Source organism: Vitis riparia, chromosome 16, assembly GCF_004353265.1.
Source record: "Vitis riparia cultivar Riparia Gloire de Montpellier isolate 1030 chromosome 16, EGFV_Vit.rip_1.0, whole genome shotgun sequence".
In the NCBI taxonomy this organism is placed as follows: domain Eukaryota; kingdom Viridiplantae; phylum Streptophyta; class Magnoliopsida; order Vitales; family Vitaceae; genus Vitis; species Vitis riparia.
Window position 1 is genome coordinate 17,876,205 of NC_048446.1, and position 20,190 is coordinate 17,896,394.

A 20,190-nucleotide genomic window follows, 5' to 3' on the forward strand; every position below is an offset into this window, starting at 1 on the left:
TTTATATAATAATTTTAAGTATTGTGCGTCATATCATAATGAGTATCACAATTGTTAGCATGCTGCTTTTTTTTTTCTTTCAAAATTGGAGGGGTTGTTAAGGGGTTGGGAGATTGTTGTAGAATGAATCCCATCGGAGTATGTGAACTCGAGTGGGGGCTCCATCTCGTGAGTCTCTCGGTTTTCAGTCATGTTTCTACCATAAGTTTCCCCACTTTCTCAATTTGTTTTTTAGTTGAATAAAAAAAGGTAAATTATTTATTTTTTTAATTTAAAAGTAATCTATTAATTTTAACCAATATAATTAAAGTAAAATTATTATTAATAAATTTAATTTAATTATATCGATTAATATTAAAATATTACTTTTAGTTAAATAAAAAAAACTAAATTTAAAAAACAAACACCACTTAAACGTAAATAAGTAGTATCTCACCTCAATTAAAAAGAAGTAGCAAGAAGTTTGTATTTAAAAAATATGTCAACATGTTTTAAAAAATAAAAATATTAAAGAATGCATGGTAAATAATATCTGCGTATGATAATTGATTCTAAAGTATTCAATTGATAAGGAGAAAAAAATTCTCAAAAATATTGATGATGAAATCAATTGTATTTCCAAAATAGGCCAACGTGTTTTAAAAAATAAATAAATATTAAAAAAACTTAAAACGAATAATGTTTGCACATGATAATTAATTCTGAAGTATTTAATTAATAACGAGAAAAAAAAATTCTAAAAAATATCGAGCACGAATTAAAGCTTTTCATTCTTATTAATTATTATTTTTGTATCCATAGAGGAAAATTGTACGTCTTCTTTATGATAATAGCTGTTACTCAACCTACTCTAAATTTAAACCTTTATTTGATAAGGAAATTTCTGCTTTGTTTGGATCTGTTTTTAAGAATTCAAAATTTCTTTTTAATTTTAATAAAAACAAATTTGAATAATTTTATTAAAAGTTAGGAAAATATTGCTTTCCACAGAGGTGTTTTTTTGGGCTTATGTGCAAAATTGTTTCATGTTTAAGAAAATTAAAAAAAAAAATCAAATTTTGCTTATTTGAAAATGATGAGTTTGGGCATAGGTGAAGGAAAAACAAAAGCTATCCAAATGAGCCTTAACCCCGGATACTTGTAAATGTGTAGATTGCAGAACCACTCACTTTTGTACTATCAAGGCCGCAAACGATGATGGGCCGCTTGTGTTGTGGTCCCAAATTAAAGCGTCCAACAGTAGGTGGGACTACTGAATGTAATGGGCCAAATTCAGGGTCCATGAGTGGCCCATTTCCGTGCAGTGGGTCCAAAATTTCTCCATCAGTAAGTAGCCTGGAAGGAGGCAGAAGATCATAATGAATTAATTACAGAGATATTGGAGCCAGATCTCAAAGATCATATGATTAATTGCAACAAATGAAAGGAAGGTTCAGTACTGTTTTTATAATTAAAAAACATTTAAAAAATAAAGACAGACTTGTAGAATAAATAATGCGAGAGTCCACCAAATATTCTTTTGAAAAAAAAATTTCACAACCATTTTTTATTCTGAAAAAGGGATCATGTACTTAAAAATGGAGAATAAAAAAGAAATGAAATATTTAAAAATCATTCATGAATATCAAATTAGTTAGGTAGTGTTTATTTTCTGACTGAACAGAAAAAATAAAATATTTGACTTTTTATATTTAATTAAAAATAATTTATTAATATTATCTAATATAATTAAAGTGAATTTATTATTAATATATTCATTTTAATTATGTTCACGACAAATTAATTTTAATTAAATAATAAAAATCAAATATTTTAGTTTTATCTACCCAATCAAAAAAACAAACACCCATAAATTTCGGGTCAAGTGAGGTGATGAAAAGATTTCGGGGCTAGTGAGGTGATGAAAAGTTTTAAGTCAACCAAAGGCTCTACAATTTTGAGAAGTGTGAGGTCGTTCTAGACTTCTAGTTTTGAACCTAAAGATAGAAAAACATTATAGAGTCACGCGAACACCAATGTGGCGACTGACAAGGGCACGTGATTAATATGTATATTTGAAGGATGACACCTAACAAGCTTGTGAAATGTGGTTGGAATCCAATTTCTTGAACCACCATTTTTAACCAATGTCATATAATTTTAAATGATTCCCCTGAGGACTTTGGTGAGCAAAAAATCAAGTGGAGAGCCTTCTTCCAAGTTGCTATAAGTAACAAAAAAATAAGCATTTGTATGCAATTGAAAAATTATTATAAGAATTGAGACCTTTTTTTTCCATGTTGGATTTCTAGAGGGCCATGTCACGTGGGAATCACTCTTCTGTCTTTTCCTTTTTCCTCTATTTTTTTTCATAATATGAAAATGCAGCCTAAAGTTAGAAAAATTAGAAATACTTTCGAACATATAAAAGTATTTCGTTATAAAATGATTCTCTTTAAAGCAATTCTAATGAAAATGCTACTAACAAAAGTGTGTCAAAGAAAAGGTTTTAACTAGAATTACTCCCAAAGAAACCTAATTATGTAAGTAGGATTCTAAATGACACAAAGTATATCTTCTTCCTCATTCTTCGGAGAAGAAAAAAACAAGGAATTGGAAATCAGCTAAGTTTTGAGGGCATTGAAAAGAAAAGAACAAGGTTGTTAAAAGGATGGAGAAAGGGGGCTCATTTACAGAGCACTTTTGCTGGGTGCTTTGATTGCCAGAAAGGCATCCCAATCATGGACAGAAAGTAATACCCATGTGTATATTGCACTATCAGAAGGGACACGATGAAGCTGTAATTAGCTAGGCAAATTTGTGGAAGTTACATGCCCCTTGGCCCACTATCCCACTCAACTGACACCAATGAATTAAATGCAACCAACCAAAACCCAGCCTTTACAATACTACTTTTCATATCCTTTTTCCATCTCCGCTGGCATGTTTCTTTATCAATGAATGATTAGTTAGCATATCTTGTAAACTATGCTCTTAAGACCGAAGTATACTCCATACATAATGTGCAAGCACACTACCTAATCTTACTTGTCTACATGATGAACTTATATAGTATGGATAAGAGGCAATGATGAATTCGTTCTTTCCAGGGAAAAGGAGGGACTTGTCACAGGACCCAAGGATTTTGACCTAAAAACAAAAGCACTGTTTTGGGCGATGAAGTAAAGATTACATTTATGTTGGGTACTGAGGTTTCTTACATAATTTAAAGCTCGGCAGTACTTGCCTCCTAATGTACAGATTTCTATTAAACTAGTACTGAAGCTTCTTTATTTTTTTCTTGCCGCATATGGTTCATCGATTTATTTTTTCACCTAAAGTTAGACATCATCACTTCTCATTGAAACCCCAACATCTTCTCTACACCTAGCAGTGAGGTTTAACAGAGCTTTTCCTTGCCTTTGGATTATTCTGCATCACAGTTGTGAAGAAACTATTTTTTTTGTTTTTTTTGTTTTTATTCCAACTGCTAGAACACTAAATCTGTCATTGAGCAAATCCAAATTTCCGGCATTATTTGCCAAGGTTCCAGTGAGGTGATTGGGACTTAAGATGCAGATTTTGTGACAACAGAAAAGGTTCAAGTTGAGCAGCAGAGATGTTTAAGTCAGCGAGATGGAGAAGCGAAAAGATCAAGATCAAAGCTGTATTCAAATTGCAGTTTCAGGCTACACAGGTAGTAGTGTTTTCATAAAGTATAAGCAAATTATCACTTTTCCTTCTATATTTGTAATGGGTTTGTTCTAGTTCAGCTTAAACCAGCAAACAATTGCACTAAGAAATTCTCATGAAAAAGTAGACAATGTTAGTGAGTAATTCAAGATCTATGGAGACAAACTCACCTGGTTTTATACCTGAATACCTTGCATCATTTTCAGGTGCCAGAGTCACGAGGAAATCTCTTGATGATATCTTTGATTCCAGAGGATGTTGGGAAGCCAACTGTGAGGTTGGAGAAAGCTGCAGTCAGGGAAGGAACCTGTACATGGGAAAATCCAATCTATGAAACGGTGAAGTTAATCAAGGAGAAGAAAACAGGGATAATCCATGAGAAAATTTACCGTTTCATTGTTTCAACTGTAAGAATTATCCCAACTTCTCACTCTGTTCTTCATTTTTTGATTGGATTTCTGTTGAGCTGTTTCCAAATTTTATCCTCTGGCAGGGATCATCCAAAACAGGTATTCTGGGAGAAGCTTCAATTAACTTTGCAGACTATGAAGAGGCTACTGAACCGCTGACTGTGTCTCTGCCCCTTCAGACTCTCAACTCTGGTGCAATTTTACATGTAAGTTCTCTCTCAATACCTTGAAAATAAATATCTCATTTTTCAATTTCAAAAATTAATTAATTTCAACACAATCACCTGATGAGATTCTTCGTATATGAAACTATCGAGTCAGGTCACAATCCAGAATACGCAAGGAGTTGCTAATCAAAGGTGAGTATTAGCATTGATGTTTGGTTCCATCTATTCACTTTTTTCCCTTTCTATAACAAAATAATGTGAACTTGCCTGTTTTTTTTTTGCGAGAGCACTGCAGAGGTGTTGAAGAAAAAGGAAGTCAAGCAACTAAATCCCAACATAGGAGATCCCAGAGCCAAATTGTCAACTGCAAAACAGACAGAAACCAATATAATTTAACTGACGTAAGGTTTCAAATTTTAGAAACTAAGCGGCCATAGTTCTATTTACCTGTTTTGGTTTTCCTACGAAGCAATCATCGAACTGATTCTTGATTGCACCACAGGATGAGGACCTTGATAGAATCACGTCTCAGAATGGTGAAAACAAAAACTTCAGAGTAAATTGTGGCTCTTATGCTACATTAACTCCAACAGCACAAGATCTTGGATTGAAGAATGCTACTACTCATCGGAATCCTAACAGCCTTCTATCACCACTCAGACAGAGCTCCAGGCCTCAAGAGGGAACAATTGCTGCCACCACAAGAAAAGATCGTATGCATTGGAGATCAAATACAGATTTTTCTGTTGGTTCTGCTTCAGATGGCAGCATGAACGACTCGACAAACAGTGCAGAAGACAACTTTCCAGGAGGTTTCAAAGAGGATTCGGACAGTACTACTGAAAAACTCAAAAGTGAAAATTTTAACTTGTTGAGGCAAGCAGAATTATCAGAACTGGAATTGCAGTCTCTTCGGAAACAGATTGCGAAGGAGTGTAAAAGGGGACAAGATCTAACAAGAAAAATTGTTGGTCTAAAAGAGGAGAGAGATGCACTTGAAGAAGAATGTGAACAACTCAAATCCATGAAGAAATGTATCAATGATGAAGAACTCTCAGACAGGTTAACATTTGAGAGGGAAGCTTCAAGGGTCCTTCTGGAAGAAATGAGGAAAGAGCTGGACTATGAAAAGGATTTAAATAGGAATCTTCGGTTACAACTGCAGAAGACTCAAGACTCAAACTCTGAGTTGATTATTGCTGTGAGAGACCTTGAGGAAATGTTGGAACCAAGGAATAAGGAAATATTTCAGCTTTTCGGTGATATAGAAAACAGAGAGAAAAGTGATGATGTTGAGGCAAAAATTTCCATACTGAAAATGAACAAGAATGAAGACCAAGAGGCACTGGAGGAGCTGGTTGAGGAGCATATCAATGCCAAGGAAGTTGACGTCTTACAGAAAAAGATGACAGACCTGCACGGTGAAATAGAGGAGCACAGGAAAGACAGGGAAGAGCTAGAGATGTGTATGGCACAGCTTGCATTGGACAATGAAATTCTAAAACAGGAAAAGCAAAATATCTCAACTTTGGAGCAATACCAGAAGCAAGAACTAATGAAGATACAAAATGAACTCTCAGCTTCATTGGCTACCATTAAAGAACTTGAATCCCAGGTGGAGAGACTAGAGAAAGAAATCAAGAAGCAGGCACAAGAACTCTCAGAATCTTCCAATGCTGTTAATGAACTTCAGATGCAGGTTAAGAGCTTGGAGAAAGAATTGGAGAAGCAGGCACAGGGTTTTGAAGATGATTTGGAAGCCATGACACGTGCCAAAATTGAACAGGAACAGAGGGCTATCCGAGCAGAGGAGACCTTGAGAAAGACAAGGTGGAATAATGCTCAATCAGCTGAGAGGCTTCAAGAGGAATTTAGAAGGATTTCTGTGGAAATGACATCTAAGTTTGATGAGAACGAGAAGGTGGCCATGAAAGCAGTGACAGAAGCTAATGATTTGCGTGTGCAGAAAAGAATTCTGGAAGAGATGCTCCAGAAAGCCAATGAGGAGATTGGATTAATTAAAGATCAGTATGATGTAAAACTGCAAGAGCTGTCAAACGAAGTAGATTTGAAAACAAAACAAATAGAGAAGATGACATTGGATCTTGACGAGAAGCCCAAGCAACTTGAATATGCAGAAAAACAGGAGGGAGAAAAACATGAGGCTTCCTTTGCAGAGATCCAAATGCTCAGAGCTGAGATAGAAAGGATCACAAGTGAGAAGAAAACCCTCTCAGAACAGGTGGAAGAGAAAGAAAAGTTTAGAGATGAGATGGAACAAATGAAGACAGCAATTGGTGAAACAGAAAGACTGATAAAAAGACAGGATGAAGAAAAAGCAGAATTGGAAAGAAAATTTGCTTCGGTGATGAAGGAAGCAGAGAAAGTACAGGAGGATTTACATACAATGACTTGTATGAAGGATGACAATGAGACATTGATTGGGAGCTTGCAATCAGAACTAGACAACCTTAAACCTCAGTACAGTGAGTTGAAAAACCTCTTGTTTCAAGAAGTGCTAGAGAAGGAAAACCTCATGCAACAAGTATTTCAATTGAAGGGTGACCTAGAGAAGAAAGAAGAGGTTGTTGCTGTTACAGAGAATATAGGCAAGGATAACAATGGACAAGCTACATTATCAGATGGAACACAAGCGACTGCCACCACAATGGAACAACTCAATCATAGGACAACAATTTGTGAAGAACAATTTCAAAAGGTTAGTAACTTATTGATAATATTCATCTTGCATCAACTAATATAGATATACCAGCCTCTCAGGCACTTGATAAAACTATTATTTTGATTCCTCCACACAGACGAACTATGAACAATCTTTCAATATGTATTAACAGATTTATCAATAGAAAGAAATTATCTCTGAATATATCATCAGCCTACTAACCTTAATATTTTTAAGGTCGAAATCAAAGATTAAAACGCCTCTTTTCATACTTGGATGAGCATAAAGATATTTGTATAACTCATAAAAATTTATCATAACTAATAGGTCATTGTTACGTTAAACCCTAAAGAGAACTCCCTAAAGTTTAAGGTCAAATGGTGCAATCTGGATCTTCATTTAACCATTTCTAAGATTTACTTTCAATCCTGTCCAGACTCCAATAGCAAACAAAAATTTCTCTAATTTTTTGTGTTTGAGTCACAGGAGGCCAGAGAAGCTGGGAATGTTACAGCGCTTGCTAGTCAGCATGAAGAAGGAGAAAATACAGGGGAAGATTTGTTAAATCCCGGGATGAAATCAATGGTATGCCTGTCAGTCCAAAATGAAATGGGCACAACATCAGTTCAAAGGTAAGGTTACATGAATTACAAGTTCCTACTTTATATCATTTTATTGTACCTTCACAAAAATTTGAATTTAAATCCACACCTCTTGACTTATTTGTTTCATTGTGTTTTCACAGACATGTAGAAACTTACTCAGAGAAAGAGATGACCGTCTCCATTTTCCATACCAATGATGAGAGTAATCTCACTGAATTGTTAGCTGAAGTGGCATTGCTTAAGGAAAGGAACAAATCCATGGAAGGGGAGCTTAAAGAAATGCGAGAGAGATACTCAGAGATAAGTCTCAAATTTGCAGAAGTTGAAGGTGAAAGGCAACAGCTTGTGATGACTGTACGGAACCTCAAGAATGGTAAGAAAAGCTAAAAATGCTCCAGGCCAAGAACAGCAACACACATATGTGAAGCAGATGGATTTGCATGGCAGCAGATCCATGTGTAACCTAATAATTGGATTTGGTCCAAAAAAAATATAGCATGTACATAATATCAATTCTTTCATTGTGATTTTGTTTTTCATCTCCCCTTTAGGAGGCAGCAAAATAATTAATCAAGTTGAATGTGCTTCCATAGATAGTGGATCCAAGTTTCTCAAGCCAATGAAGCTTAACATGAAAAATGTATTATGCTTATTATCAAGATATTGTGTTCCATTCATGCAAGCCTTAGTATTTTCTTTCTTGTTTTTATGTTTTGGCTTTTAATATCAACTTTAGACTGAAAAAAATAAGCAAAACACTAGATTTGGAATTTTGTCAAAATGCGCAAGTAACAAATTGTTTAAAATGCTGAAAAACCAAATCTTGAAATGGATTGAAAACACAAGTGAAAAACTTTCAAAATTTGCAAAGGCCTTCAACTGAGAATCAGCTCCAAAATGGTTTCTTACTCTATAAGGCATTCTTAATGATGTTTACATCTTCATCAACCATAGCCCATGGGCAACATTGTGTAGGTTGGATATCAAAAAGATTATCTGATTTCAGAAATCTGTTTTGCCTTTAAAACAAAAATGTAAATACAGTATAAAGTTCTGATGATATCAATGCCAAATGAAAATCTCAGCTTTTGGTCCTTAAATCTTTGACACTTTCTCAATGAATGGATCTCAAAACTAAGGTAAACCTTCACCACATCATAACACACATGTACATACACGCAAACAGAGTGTGTGCAATATAATGTCCAATCAAGATATTAAACTCAAGCTTGATTACTTCCATTTATAGGTGTTAGCAGCTTGGCCACAAACAATATTTTTGTCCAAGTAGAGCATTAGGGATCCAAACATAGGATACATATCTATTGGAACTTACCAACAAAACCCAAGTAAATATTCAAGCTTGAGATAAAGGTTGCATAAAATCCATGTCTCTACCAAATGTCTCTCTCAGCTGCATAAAGTAAGCCCAAGTTAATTCAATTTTCAATACTTAATCAGATCCCATTCATGTATAAAACTTTAGAACCCACCTGTGACTTCATTCAATGATCCTAAACTCTATGTGTTCCACCAATACTTCATGCCCTTTTTTGATCTCAAAATCTCTTGTTCAGACACTGAGCATTTCCATCAACCCAGACCAGCTTAGTTTGTCTTCCACTTCCATTTGTTGCAAAAGATAGAGTCTGCAGTTGACTAAGTGTTAAGAATTCAAGTATAAAAAGAATTGTCATATAAGACTAAATGGGAGTTTAATTAACACACACCTGTCTGGCTCTCTTATCAATGGGAGTCCATGTTGGACATGAGGAGGCTGAAGCATTTCCTTTCTTGTATGAGCGAGATGGTTGAAAAGGCCTCTTCTGCCCCTTTTGTTCTGATACTTTCTTGGATGTGCTGCGGCTGCTGCCCCCTTGGTACTTGTAAAATTCAAGAATAGATGGACTTTTTCTCTTTGAAACTTTTGATATGTTATCAGAATACTCAAAACAAGGGCCAGATCTATCACAAGGAAGGGACTGCTGACGCAATTTGCTTTTCTCCCTGACTCTATTAAGAAATTCTATGGTCCAGGGTGATCCCTGTTGCAGATGAACTGAATTAAGAGCATTAGAGAGTGGTGTTCCACCATAATGTGTGTCCTTCTCTTGGAATGATGGCCCACAGAAATCTTTTGCAGATCTATGCATTGAACCCTCTAAGAGTTGTTTTTGGTGTTTCATAGGCAGGTCACCCTTGCCAAACTCTGTATCTTCAAATTCAACAATCCCTTTCCCCAAACTTTGCTTTTGATCTTTAAGAGTAGTCCAGATATCAGAATTAGAGTTTATCTCAGCAGCTGTAGGAAATGTAGGATGACTGCTGTTGCTAAATGACAATCTTCTCGAAGTTTTTGATTTTCCTGCTGCAGGATCTTCTTCCAGCTCAAGAACCAAAGGTGAAAACCTTAAAGACTTAGCAATAGAAGAAAAGTCCTCACCAATTAAGAAACTATCATTGAGGTCAATAACTTCACCCTTAAAGTCCTTGTGAAGATCCTCTGGGTTATTATTGTTATGCCAGTCCCTTGTAGCTGCATCTGATCCTCGTCTTTCACCCAACAGCTTATCATTTAAGGATAAGCCAGGCTTTTTAACCTCATATAGCATCTCACTACCTTTTAACACCTGAGAATCATTCGGCTTGAGTAATGTGGAAGGATTCTTCATTGTAGCCATTTCTAATCCCTGTTTTGGGCCAAACCATTTATTGTTCAAAGATGAACTGGAATGTTTTATGCCATCTAACATCTCTGGACCATTTGACATCCAAGAATCTCCATACTGCTTGGAAACCCGAGAAGTATTTAAACCAAAATCTGTGAAATTTGTAAATTGGTTTAGTGACTCAAAGTTCAAGAAGCCATCCCTGAGTATATCATTTTTGGAAGGACTCCCAATGCACTTCAGTTTCTTTCTTTCGGACTCTATCTTATAGTGAAAATTTTCCGAGTCAGGAGCGGAAGATACTGAAGATGAGCACTCTGTAATTCCAGATTTAGAATCCTCCCTCTCTCCATATCTGCATAGAGCACTTAATAAAGTAACACTTTCATCAGGAACACGATATTTCTGGATTGCTTGGATCCGACGCTCATGTGACCATTCTAGGAACTCAACAAGCATGCCACCAGAAGACAGTATTGCATGAGCTGTGAGAGGATTAATTGAAGGGAATTTAGTAAGAAATGACTCTGCAAGGGTTTCTGATTCAGGCATTTTAGTATATAGGCATCTAGTTAACTCAGTGGCATATCCGACACAGCTCAATATGATTTCATCAGTCAATTCAGATGAATAGGAACAGAAGAGCTGTAGATCAATTCCCAGACTGGCCGCAGCAGCATAGAGTCCATCTGATGATTCCATTATGGCAGCAAGGAAGTTGATTTCTCCCTCAAAAACCTGATTATGAAAAAAAAAAAATTCACTCACCAAATTCATAAATAAGTCTCCGCTCTCCTGCAAGCTAGCACAAAAATTAAATACTTCCACCAAAATCAGAAATTCTTTCCTATCAAAACCTGACAAATCATCAAGTATTCAGAAACAGATGAAATTAATCAAAACTGATTTCAGTATAAGTTGGATTCTTCTCCCATAGTCAACTATACTGTCAATCATAACAAACTTTAAAATCCAAATGAACCTGTTATAACTCAAGAAGACTGCACGAAAGAAAAACATGACCAGTAAAGGCCAGTAAGAGCCAATGCCTTTTGCATGCAACTTAGAACCATGAGGTCCCACTTCTTGAACCATTTTCAGTTTGTGCCCAAAAACTGTCCTGGATCAATTACTAGAAGTACTCTTATACATAAAGAAGACAGTAGATTTAGCATTGTGATTCATATTTGACTAATTACGAAAAATTTTAACAGTGGTAACATATATTTTGCCCCAGCATATCAACAAGATTAAATGCAAGGATTCTTTTGCCACAGCTGAGAGCTTGTTGATTCAAAGCATCACAAGAACCTCATAACTAATGCAAGGAATTTGGATTTTTTTCTTTTCTAAGATTGCATTGTTCTCTCTATATAATTGCTTGAGACACAAAGTAATGCAGTACATTTTTGGTGGCATAGGTCATGCATTTACCAGAATGCAGCCGCTGAAAGTAAAACTCAGCAATGTCAATACGTTTGTTGCAATATCCTCAACACACAAAGGCAAGCATGAAGAAGCTTCATCTAGAGTAGTAGCTTTCTTCCCAATGTTGCTGCAATCATACCACACTAAGCAAATATCAGCACTAATTATAACATCTACAGGCAGACTTGAATCACGTTCCACAACTTGTGTTCCTTCTTTCTCCATGGCAAGAATTCTTTGGTAAGTGCTTCTCCTGGATATCAACATTTCCTTGTCAAAATTTTGAGTGTTCACAACAATGACTGTGCCAGGAAAAGATGGCATGCTTGGCTGACTATGCAGAAATTCCATAATAGATTGCTCACGAGAAACAGGCAGAGGCATACACCAAGCATCTACTTCATTTACAGCTACAAGATCTTCTACTTTATTCTTAGATTTCTGGTCATTGATATGTCCATGCAGGGCCCCAATGGATTGGATCATACCTTCCTAGAATATCATAAATGCCAGCATGATAGTTAGGGATTCTATAATATGCTTGCAAACTGATAAGGAAACAAAAATGAACAGCGACAAGCTATGAAATAAATATAGACAACTAATTTACAACCATGAACCATCATGAATGAAGAGATAGAAAATCAAGCTTACAGAATAGTTTCAACCACTAGGAACCTAACAGAATAAATCTGTAATTTTTTGTATACTCAACAAAACCATTAGATTTAAATGTCATGCCAGTCCTTGTCTCAAGCTAACTTCTTCTCTTGTTATTGGAAGAGTCGCACTTCCCCCTCCCAACAAAACTGCCTGAAGCAAGTTTCTTCAGCCTCTCTTGTAAGAAGTAAGAAGCTCACAAGACACAACTTGTTTCTTAAACAGTGACCTTCTACCTCCAACGTGGCATACCTGAAGGAAAGTTTTCCCCTCTTCAATCTCTTATAAACTGCTATTAAATGCTATTATTCAATTGCAAGGGTTTTCTACTTGCAATAAAATTCCAATCCTATGTTATAAACAATAGTTTTGTAATGCTACATAAAGAAAAACAATTATTACAAGGGCAACTTGATTGGTAGCTTCAGTGAAAAGGGAGGATATTGGGAGAGAGGACTGAATAGTGATGATCTGACAACTCCCTCCCACATCAAAATTAAGCCATAGGAAAAGGCATAAGCATTGTACTTGCAAACATATTCTACATCAGTGTATACTTGATTAATTTTTCCCCTTACCAAGGTAGCACACATGTGAGGCAATAGGCATGTCATTAAAACCAATGAATTCCAAGTGCGATAAACTTTCCCTGGTTTACTTAGTATTTTCTTCCTTTTATTTAATTTGTCTAGCATTAATAAACTCTTTTTTTGGATTCACCATTTTTTAACAGATAGGTGCACACAGACAGGCCTATTAAACCCACCAAATTTTGGAAAAAATGATTATCACCAGGAAATAAATGAAACATGCTGCTGATGCCAGGATATCTATCTGGGTTCAACTAGAAAAGCATTATATATCTGTCTGTTATGATGACAATTACACCCAATTTTGTGCATCAAGATTATGAATAAAGATGAACTACTAATAATTTAAAACCAATCGACTAAGGCAAGCATGTAATCTATCAGGAACAGTTGCACTTAAACATTTAGGAAAGAGACTGTTACTGACCATTGTAATTCCAACATTCTGAGGCATATCAAACCCCTCACAAAGTGCTTTGGGAATACTGAAGTCCTCCAGATCCATCTTTAAACGGTAAAGACAAGGCAAACCAGCTAACTTTGGCGAAATAGTGGATATTCTAGATGAGACATGAGAACCTCCATACTCCAAGATGATGCCGAATTTGTTAAATGGAAATGATGCAGATATGTGCCTTCAGGATAAAGGAATAGTTAGAAATTTTTGTTTACGGTTTATAATGACTAGAACCTAAAATGTTCCCCTGAAGCAACCGTGGACAGTTTGGTGATGATAGCAAAACTGATGAATAATGATATAAGAAATTGATATTCTAGACTAAAGAAACCCTATATCTCACTGAATGTCATTGAGTGTCCTGTTAAATCCATGATCACTATGAAAAGGATTTTGTATCCAGTTTTGGCAGGTAATTTCACAGAGTTTGAATTGTACATGTAGGTTTTGGTTTTGTGATTGGCATTTCTTGGTCAAGAGAAAAAGAGTAGAAATTGCATTAGGCAGATAATATGCGTTTCTTGCTGGTAGAATTCCAAGAGAAAGCATACCATATGAGACCAGAACTTACTCTTGGCTTGCTATTAAGCAATCTGAATGCAACAGATCATCTATTTTACCATCTGTGAATTCATTACTCTCACAGGCATCTGGATGATTCTTATTATGCATGTGAAAATTTTGTAGCTCATTGAATGATATTCTCATGGAAGTCAACAACTTCTTCAAAGACAACCAGAAAACTTGCTCAGCCACAATCAATACTTTCAAATTTCCTGTAGCAGCATTCGACTGCAAAATTCCCTGGATGACAGATAGTGAGGGGTGTGATCTAGTTATTTCTTTGTCAGCCTTCTCATGTGCATCTTCAATCAATGACTGAAGCAAGCTTAATCTACATTTCAAATATTCCAGGTTTTGATATAACTTGTCTAAATATAGATGAGTTGTGTGGATGCCATAGAAACACAAGTACCAAGCCATCTGCTTAATTGCATACAATGTGACCAATGTCATTATGCTTTCATCTCCATGAGCCAAAGGGCTTTGCTGTGAACATAGTTTCTTAATGCAGTCCATCAACCTCTCTTTTGGAAGCCTGAGCAATTGATAACTGTCTGCATCTAGAAATAAATCAAGCATCTTTTTCAGCTCTGTATTATTCTCCAATATGGTTAGATAGTTCTTTTGCAAGATACTAATGATGGCCACAATATTGTCAGACAACTTAACCTGGTAAAACTTAATATCCCACTTCTGAAATTGTACTTCAGTGGAAGCACATACTGCAATTTGGTCACTGGATGAAACCATGGGAATTGCAGCCTTGTTATCAATGTCCTTGATGGCAGGTTCAATATTTGCTCTACCAGTAGCTTTCTGAGGATTTAAGAAAAACTCAAGATCACTGAACTGATACAAAGATTTGAATAATGATGAAACTTTCTCTGCAGTAGTGTGAGAAGATAGTTCTTCATCCCCGGCTTTTCGACGTCCAATATCCAACAACTTACTTGAAGTGCCTCCAATGAGATGCCCATTAAGCATTGAGTTTCCACCAGAGAGCATGTTGAGTGATTCCTTGCTTTCTTCTATATCTTCCATATTTGAGGTGTCACCTGAGAAGACAAAATCAAATACAAGCATCCCACAATCAACAGTTTTCAGATCTGAATCAATACTGTAACTATCTATCCCCTCAAACATCTTCCGATAAGTGGAATAAATAACAGAGTTGCATTTATCTTCCTCCAAAAGATGCCAATCCAAATATATCCCATCAGATGCCGATAAAGGCTGCGACTTTAGCTCTGCTAGTATTTCCTCAACAATGGCATGGACTGACATTATCTTTTCATGATCAGCAAAACCAGGTACAGGAAGTGCCTTGAATGTGTCATCAACAAGAGCTAGCTCATGACTAACAATCAATTCATGAAAATTCTTTACATTCATATGTTCCATGAACAACTGTCCACATGCTCCTGGTTCATCGTCTGTTTGTAACATGGAAAAAACTTCCAAAAACTGAGATGAATCCGTATCAAGGATCTGGAATTCCTGAAAATGAATTGGGCTTAGTGATGAGAAAGAAAAGTTATCTGATATCCTGGGAAGAAATTCTGAGTTCCCTTCAAAATGTGAATTCTCCAAAGTGCTCATAAAAATATCCATTTCTAGGAACAAATTTTGGCTAGTCAACTCATATTTGAGGCACTGCTTTGATGAACAATGACCTGAAAAATATTCTAGCATAATTTCCATAGAACCCAAAAGCTCCTTGCCATCAACCATCAGGTCTTCTTTTTGAGTCCAACAATGGGATTTAATGTTTTCAAAATGTAAAAGAAGTTCATCATCCACCGAAAGAGTTGTTGAAATTCCCAAATTTGTCTCATCCACTTCTAAAAGAGGAAATGTGCTATGACAACAGTGAATTTGCTCCTGAATAGAACTGGCATCTTCCAACATATAAGTCTTTTGATCCATAGGGTAATTCACAGTAATATCTTCAACTGAATAAACTGATTCTAGAACTACATGAGGATATTGCATTTTAAGCCCTGGTTTGAGCATATCCTGAAAGAAAGACCTATGCTTGTTATCAAACCAATAACAGCTTATAACTTTTAAGATCATAAGGATACAAGGAAAAGGGCAACTAAAAGACCTGTAAGAACTGTGTTGTTTTAAAATGTGACAAATGGACCATGGGATCTAGCAACAACAATCCAATTACACATTTTTTTAAAGGAACAAAAAAAAAAAAAAAAAAAAGCTAACTCCTGAAAGTACTTGAACAATAGTTCTTATAAAAATATTACCCATTTTTTTATTTTCTTGTCATCCATCCAGTTATCTCCAGCCTTCTGTGCAAGTAGGATACTTACAAAAAAAGGCCATCATGGGGGACAAAACCAAAATAACAATAATAATACTAATAATAGGAATTGAAGTTTTGGCTGTGATTTGTTAAATATAAGAAGGTATTTTTTATCTTTGGTTCTCATACCATATTTAAAATGTAAAGGCAATAAATGGCACAATGATAACTGAAAATTTTACCTTGAAGGATACAAGTAGAGTTTCTCAATGGTTCTGATTCATGAAAGTCCTATGAAAAACTCATTACCAACTTTTCGAAGACAATTTAAAGCCAGATTGCAATAAATGCACAGACAAACAAACACAAAGCCTATAAGTGGGGTCTGCCACAAAAGTGCTTCCCTCAACTGCTAAATGTGGTTCTATTTTCCAGCTAAATTCAACTTTTTGGAACACCAAAATTAAAACAGAGACTAACCCCCATTCTCAAAGCAAAAAAAAAATTAGAAAATAAAATTCTTGTTGCTATGTGTCAGTTGAAAAAAAAAATGGATTTAAATATATCTTTTAGTAACATATAATTTATATAATATAAAGGGTTTTTAGATTTTGACCAGATTATTTTCAATGTCTGGAACTTCAAGGGGAATTTGCATCTCCTCATTTTCAAATAACCAAGCATTTTCCTGCACAATGAAATAACAAACAAGATATAACACAGAGCACATGTTTTTCAAAAAATATACAGAAGAAGTTTGTGTGCACATCCTTGTTTAAATATAACAAGAACTTTACCAACAACATATCTAGCTCTGGTGTGTCAAATTGTACTATTTGAAACTTGTTTTCATCCCCATCATCAATGGTGATTTTATTTCCCTCCTGCAATGACATTGAATGGTCTGTAAAGATGAAGAATAAAACAAAGAAAAAAATCTATCATTTAATGTAGGTATTCCACTCCTGGAAATTCAATCTCCAGGATTTTGGATCCCAACTTTCTGTGACTCTCCACCTCCCTTTCCTCATCAGAGGCGTCAGCTTCTTTCTAGAAATTGCAAAAAACAGCAAAAGAAAATCCAATGAGCAAAATCAGAGCTGTTCAGAATCCTTCATCTAAAAATTCCCTTTCCAGCAGAACTTCAATCCTTGAAGAATCAGATCAAGCACTAGCAAGAAATTTCCTATTGCAGTAAACTTTTAGCTAATGTTAGCAAATACATACTCAAGGAGAGACTTCCAGGAATCAGGAAGAAAGAGAAACGTAGATGGGATCAGTAGTCCCCTATTTGATTGCTGAGAAAAGAAGGAAAAGAAAACAACGCTCCTTCCAGTCTTATCTTTGAGCATTGTATCCAATACTTTCACAACTGTAAATTCCTATCCATAATTTTTTGCCATTTTCAAATCTTAGCATAATCAACTGAAATTTCGTAAGGAAAAAAAAATTACGTCTAAGAACAAAAGCAAAATGGAAATCCGGTTCACAACTATATAGCACTAAACAGGAAATATAGTTGCCTCAGAAATTTGAATTCCAATGCTTCTAGAAGTGAAACTCCATTTCTTATCTAAAGAATCTTTCAACATATCAAACCAAATGCTAGAGAAATTTTCATTTCAAATACTTCAATAAATTTTTGATACATATTTAGTCATGTTGTCGAATATCAAGATACAATTAGTCATGTTGTCAAACATGAAGACACAATTAACTAAAGATTTAGAAGGATGATTAAAAAGAAAAGGAAAGAAGCAACTGAAACCTGTATTTGATCAAACCCATCGAGTTTCAATTTTTTTTGTTTCTCTTCTTTTTCTACATTTTTCAAAGAAAACACAAGGAGCGCCATTGTCGCATTTGATTTCAGTATTGACCAAAATCTCAGAGTAAGCATTAACAGGTTTGACGAAAACTAATTAAGACGCAAGAGGCAAAATACTACTTTCAGAACATTATTCGATGACATCAAACATAAAATTCACATATTATTTAAAATTTCAGTTTCTTTTCCTCTCCTCCGTTTCTCAGCACCCGAACGGAGTCTCACTCCTTTTATTGTACCTCCAAAGACCGAATCTCAGCACCTCCGGCCATGAAACTCCTCCGCTCATCATAAGTGAAACCTGAGACTCCGCCCTCAATGATCTGAGGAAGAACATCCGAAAAAAGTCTAGAAAGGGCAGCGTCGATCGGCAACCTGTCGATTGCGAGAGAGAAGGAGAGGACGGAGTGGAAGGATGAGCAGAGGATGTCTTCAAAGTTGCAGAGAGTGGGAGGAGGAGGATGCGAAACTGGGAGGTGGAGGAAAGTTAGGGTTTCTGGGGCTCTGGATGACGACGAGGATGATGAAGCAGAGGGAGTGAAATAGTTGGTGGTGAGGAATCGAGTTCGCATGGCATGTATTCAGTGGAGGAAATGAGTAGGCGGATTTGGATTGGTTTCTATTTATAGGACCTGGAGGGAGTCGCATGTGCTAGAGTGCGCGGGGGTTGTAGGGTCCCACGGTTTTTTTGAATTTCTGGAGACGAAAAGCAAATACAGTGATATTTTTCTACGACCTGACTGACTCCTCTTGACCCTGATTGCTATGATTCTTTCTTGGAAAATTCTATGGTGCTGAGGGAGGTACCATTCCTCAGATTTTTTGTAGCCGTTGGATGAAAGATATTAAATCTCAACCATTCAAAAGAAAAAAAAATAAAAAAATGAAAAGTGCTTTTCGGTACCATATCATAACCCTTCTTTCTTCTATGCGAGCGGTACATGGGACTCATGGCAATGACAGTACAGCACCCATATGATATCTGGACCCCATCTGCCAGTGATTTTCTGTCACGTTTGACGTTTGCGCTTTTTTTTTTTTTAATTATTATCTAAAAATTATTTTCAAAATTTATTGATCATGTTTTTTTTATGTTAGAAATGTTTGTTAAAAACATGTTCAAATATAGGAGATGTTTGTTTTTTTTTTTAATTATAAATTAAATACTACTTAGTATTATATATTAAATTATTTATTTTTAAACATTTTAATTTTATTAAATATTTAAAAATAAAGAAAATTTTAATAGATTATTTTTACCATTAAAAAAATTATATATTTTGATTTTTTTTTCTATTCAATAAAAAGTTTAAGAAATAAACAATAAATTAAAAAAACAAACAAACAAACTTTCTAAAATTTCAAAAAAAAAATTAATAATTAATAAATTGTTAGTAAAAATAAATTCATCTTCTTTATATGATTCTATTTATACTCATCCTACAAAGGCTCAACCGTCCAAAGACTTACAATGGGGATTGTTTGGCTCAGAACATATTCATCCCATACTCTTTACTTATCCTATAGTTTATAATGGGATTTAATCATTCTCATAGTAATATTTAACATTTAATATTTAGGGGGTGTTTGGTACACGGGAATAAGGAGTGGGAATAGACATTTCATTCATTTTCTCCCTTATTCCTATGTTTGGATAAATGTTAAGAAGGCGGAAATGAAATAAAAAATTATTCCGACAGAAATCAAATCCAACTTATGAGTCGGATTTGCATTCATTAAAAGTAGGTGGTATTCTGATTCATTAAACCTATTTGATAACATAAAATAACATAAATTACTATTTTACCCTCTTATCTTGTTCTTCAAACCCGATGTTTATCTTCTTTGTAAAGGTAGAGATCCATTCATCATTCACTTCTTATTTTCTTTGCAAAGCTAGAGACCCACTCATCATCTAATTCTCTGCAACAAGTGATTCTTCCAAATTGAATCAATTAAACCTTCCACGATATTTAAAATAAAAATAAAAATCAATTTCTAATTTATAGGGTTTTGGATGTTCATTTTGATTGTTGGATCTAGGATTCGTCATTGTTTGTTGCAACTAGGTTCTAAAAACTCCCTTCTACATCTTCAATCAGGTTTACCTTATTTTCTTTTTTTTCTTCTACTTCTTTATATGTGTTTCTTCTTCTCTATAAATCGATTAATTTTTTTTTTATTAATTTTTGTTTGG

The 20,190-nt window shown here is 35.1% G+C and overlaps 2 protein-coding genes and 1 long non-coding RNA gene across 10 annotated transcripts; 1 reads left to right on the forward strand and 2 right to left on the reverse strand.

The window, feature by feature from the left end:
• Positions 1 to 1,041: 1,041 nt before the first annotated feature.
• Positions 1,042 to 4,514, reverse strand: LOC117933540. Its single transcript, XR_004654307.1, has 4 exons — positions 4,367 to 4,514; positions 4,062 to 4,271; positions 3,843 to 3,979; positions 1,042 to 1,335 (listed from the first exon to the last, which is right to left on the reverse strand). It is a non-coding gene; the product is annotated as an uncharacterized LOC117933540 (long non-coding RNA).
• On the forward strand, positions 3,219 to 8,219 carry LOC117933539 (myosin-3-like). Of its 3 annotated transcripts, none has more exons than XM_034854947.1 (9): positions 3,219 to 3,234; positions 3,474 to 3,676; positions 3,879 to 4,079; positions 4,166 to 4,288; positions 4,404 to 4,441; positions 4,545 to 4,650; positions 4,752 to 6,968; positions 7,419 to 7,564; positions 7,678 to 8,219. In XM_034854947.1, the coding sequence occupies exons 2-9, from the start codon at positions 3,599 to 3,601 to the stop codon at positions 7,922 to 7,924; spliced, it is 3,156 nt and encodes a 1,051-aa protein (XP_034710838.1). In that variant the 5' UTR covers positions 3,219 to 3,234; positions 3,474 to 3,598; the 3' UTR covers positions 7,925 to 8,219. The 3 variants fall into 3 exon arrangements, with proteins under 3 accessions (XP_034710838.1, XP_034710837.1, XP_034710836.1); XM_034854946.1 differs by lacking the exon at positions 3,219 to 3,234 and adding an exon at positions 3,248 to 3,377; XM_034854945.1 differs by lacking the exon at positions 3,219 to 3,234 and having other exon boundaries at positions 3,248 to 3,676.
• LOC117933537 (protein SHORTAGE IN CHIASMATA 1) lies at positions 4,521 to 18,566 on the reverse strand. 6 transcript variants are annotated; one of them, XM_034854941.1, is made up of 10 exons: positions 18,233 to 18,566; positions 16,963 to 17,049; positions 16,782 to 16,853; positions 13,913 to 15,921; positions 13,312 to 13,519; positions 11,641 to 12,126; positions 9,268 to 10,944; positions 9,031 to 9,186; positions 8,874 to 8,951; positions 4,521 to 4,613 (listed from the first exon to the last, which is right to left on the reverse strand). In XM_034854941.1, exons 1-8 carry the CDS (start codon positions 18,563 to 18,565, stop codon positions 9,097 to 9,099), a joined length of 4,962 nt encoding a protein of 1,653 aa, XP_034710832.1. In that variant the 5' UTR covers position 18,566; the 3' UTR covers positions 4,521 to 4,613; positions 8,874 to 8,951; positions 9,031 to 9,096. The 6 variants fall into 6 exon arrangements, with proteins under 6 accessions (XP_034710832.1, XP_034710831.1, XP_034710830.1 ...); XM_034854940.1 differs by lacking the exon at positions 4,521 to 4,613 and adding an exon at positions 4,857 to 4,941; XM_034854939.1 differs by lacking the exon at positions 4,521 to 4,613 and having other exon boundaries at positions 8,624 to 8,951.
• Between the last annotated feature and the right edge of the window lie 1,624 nt (positions 18,567 to 20,190).

Coding starts and splice junctions, on each gene's coding strand:
- LOC117933539 (XM_034854947.1), top strand. CDS start 3,599: ATGTTTAAGTCAGCGAGATGGAGAAGCGAAAAGATCAAGATCAAAGCT. Junction 3,677..3,878: donor TGCAGTTTCAGGCTACACAG/GTAGTAGTGTTT, acceptor CATCATTTTCAG/GTGCCAGAGTCACGAGGAAA. Junction 4,442..4,544: donor CAAGGAGTTGCTAATCAAAG/GTGAGTATTAGC, acceptor AGAGCACTGCAG/AGGTGTTGAAGAAAAAGGAA.
- LOC117933537 (XM_034854941.1), bottom strand. CDS start 18,565: ATGCGAACTCGATTCCTCACCACCAACTATTTCACTCCCTCTGCTTCA. Junction 17,050..18,232: donor CTGAGATTCGGTCTTTGGAG/GTACAATAAAAG, acceptor ATGTCATTGCAG/GAGGGAAATAAAATCACCAT. Junction 13,520..13,912: donor TGCTTAATAGCAAGCCAAGA/GTAAGTTCTGGT, acceptor TTTATCCTGAAG/GCACATATCTGCATCATTTC.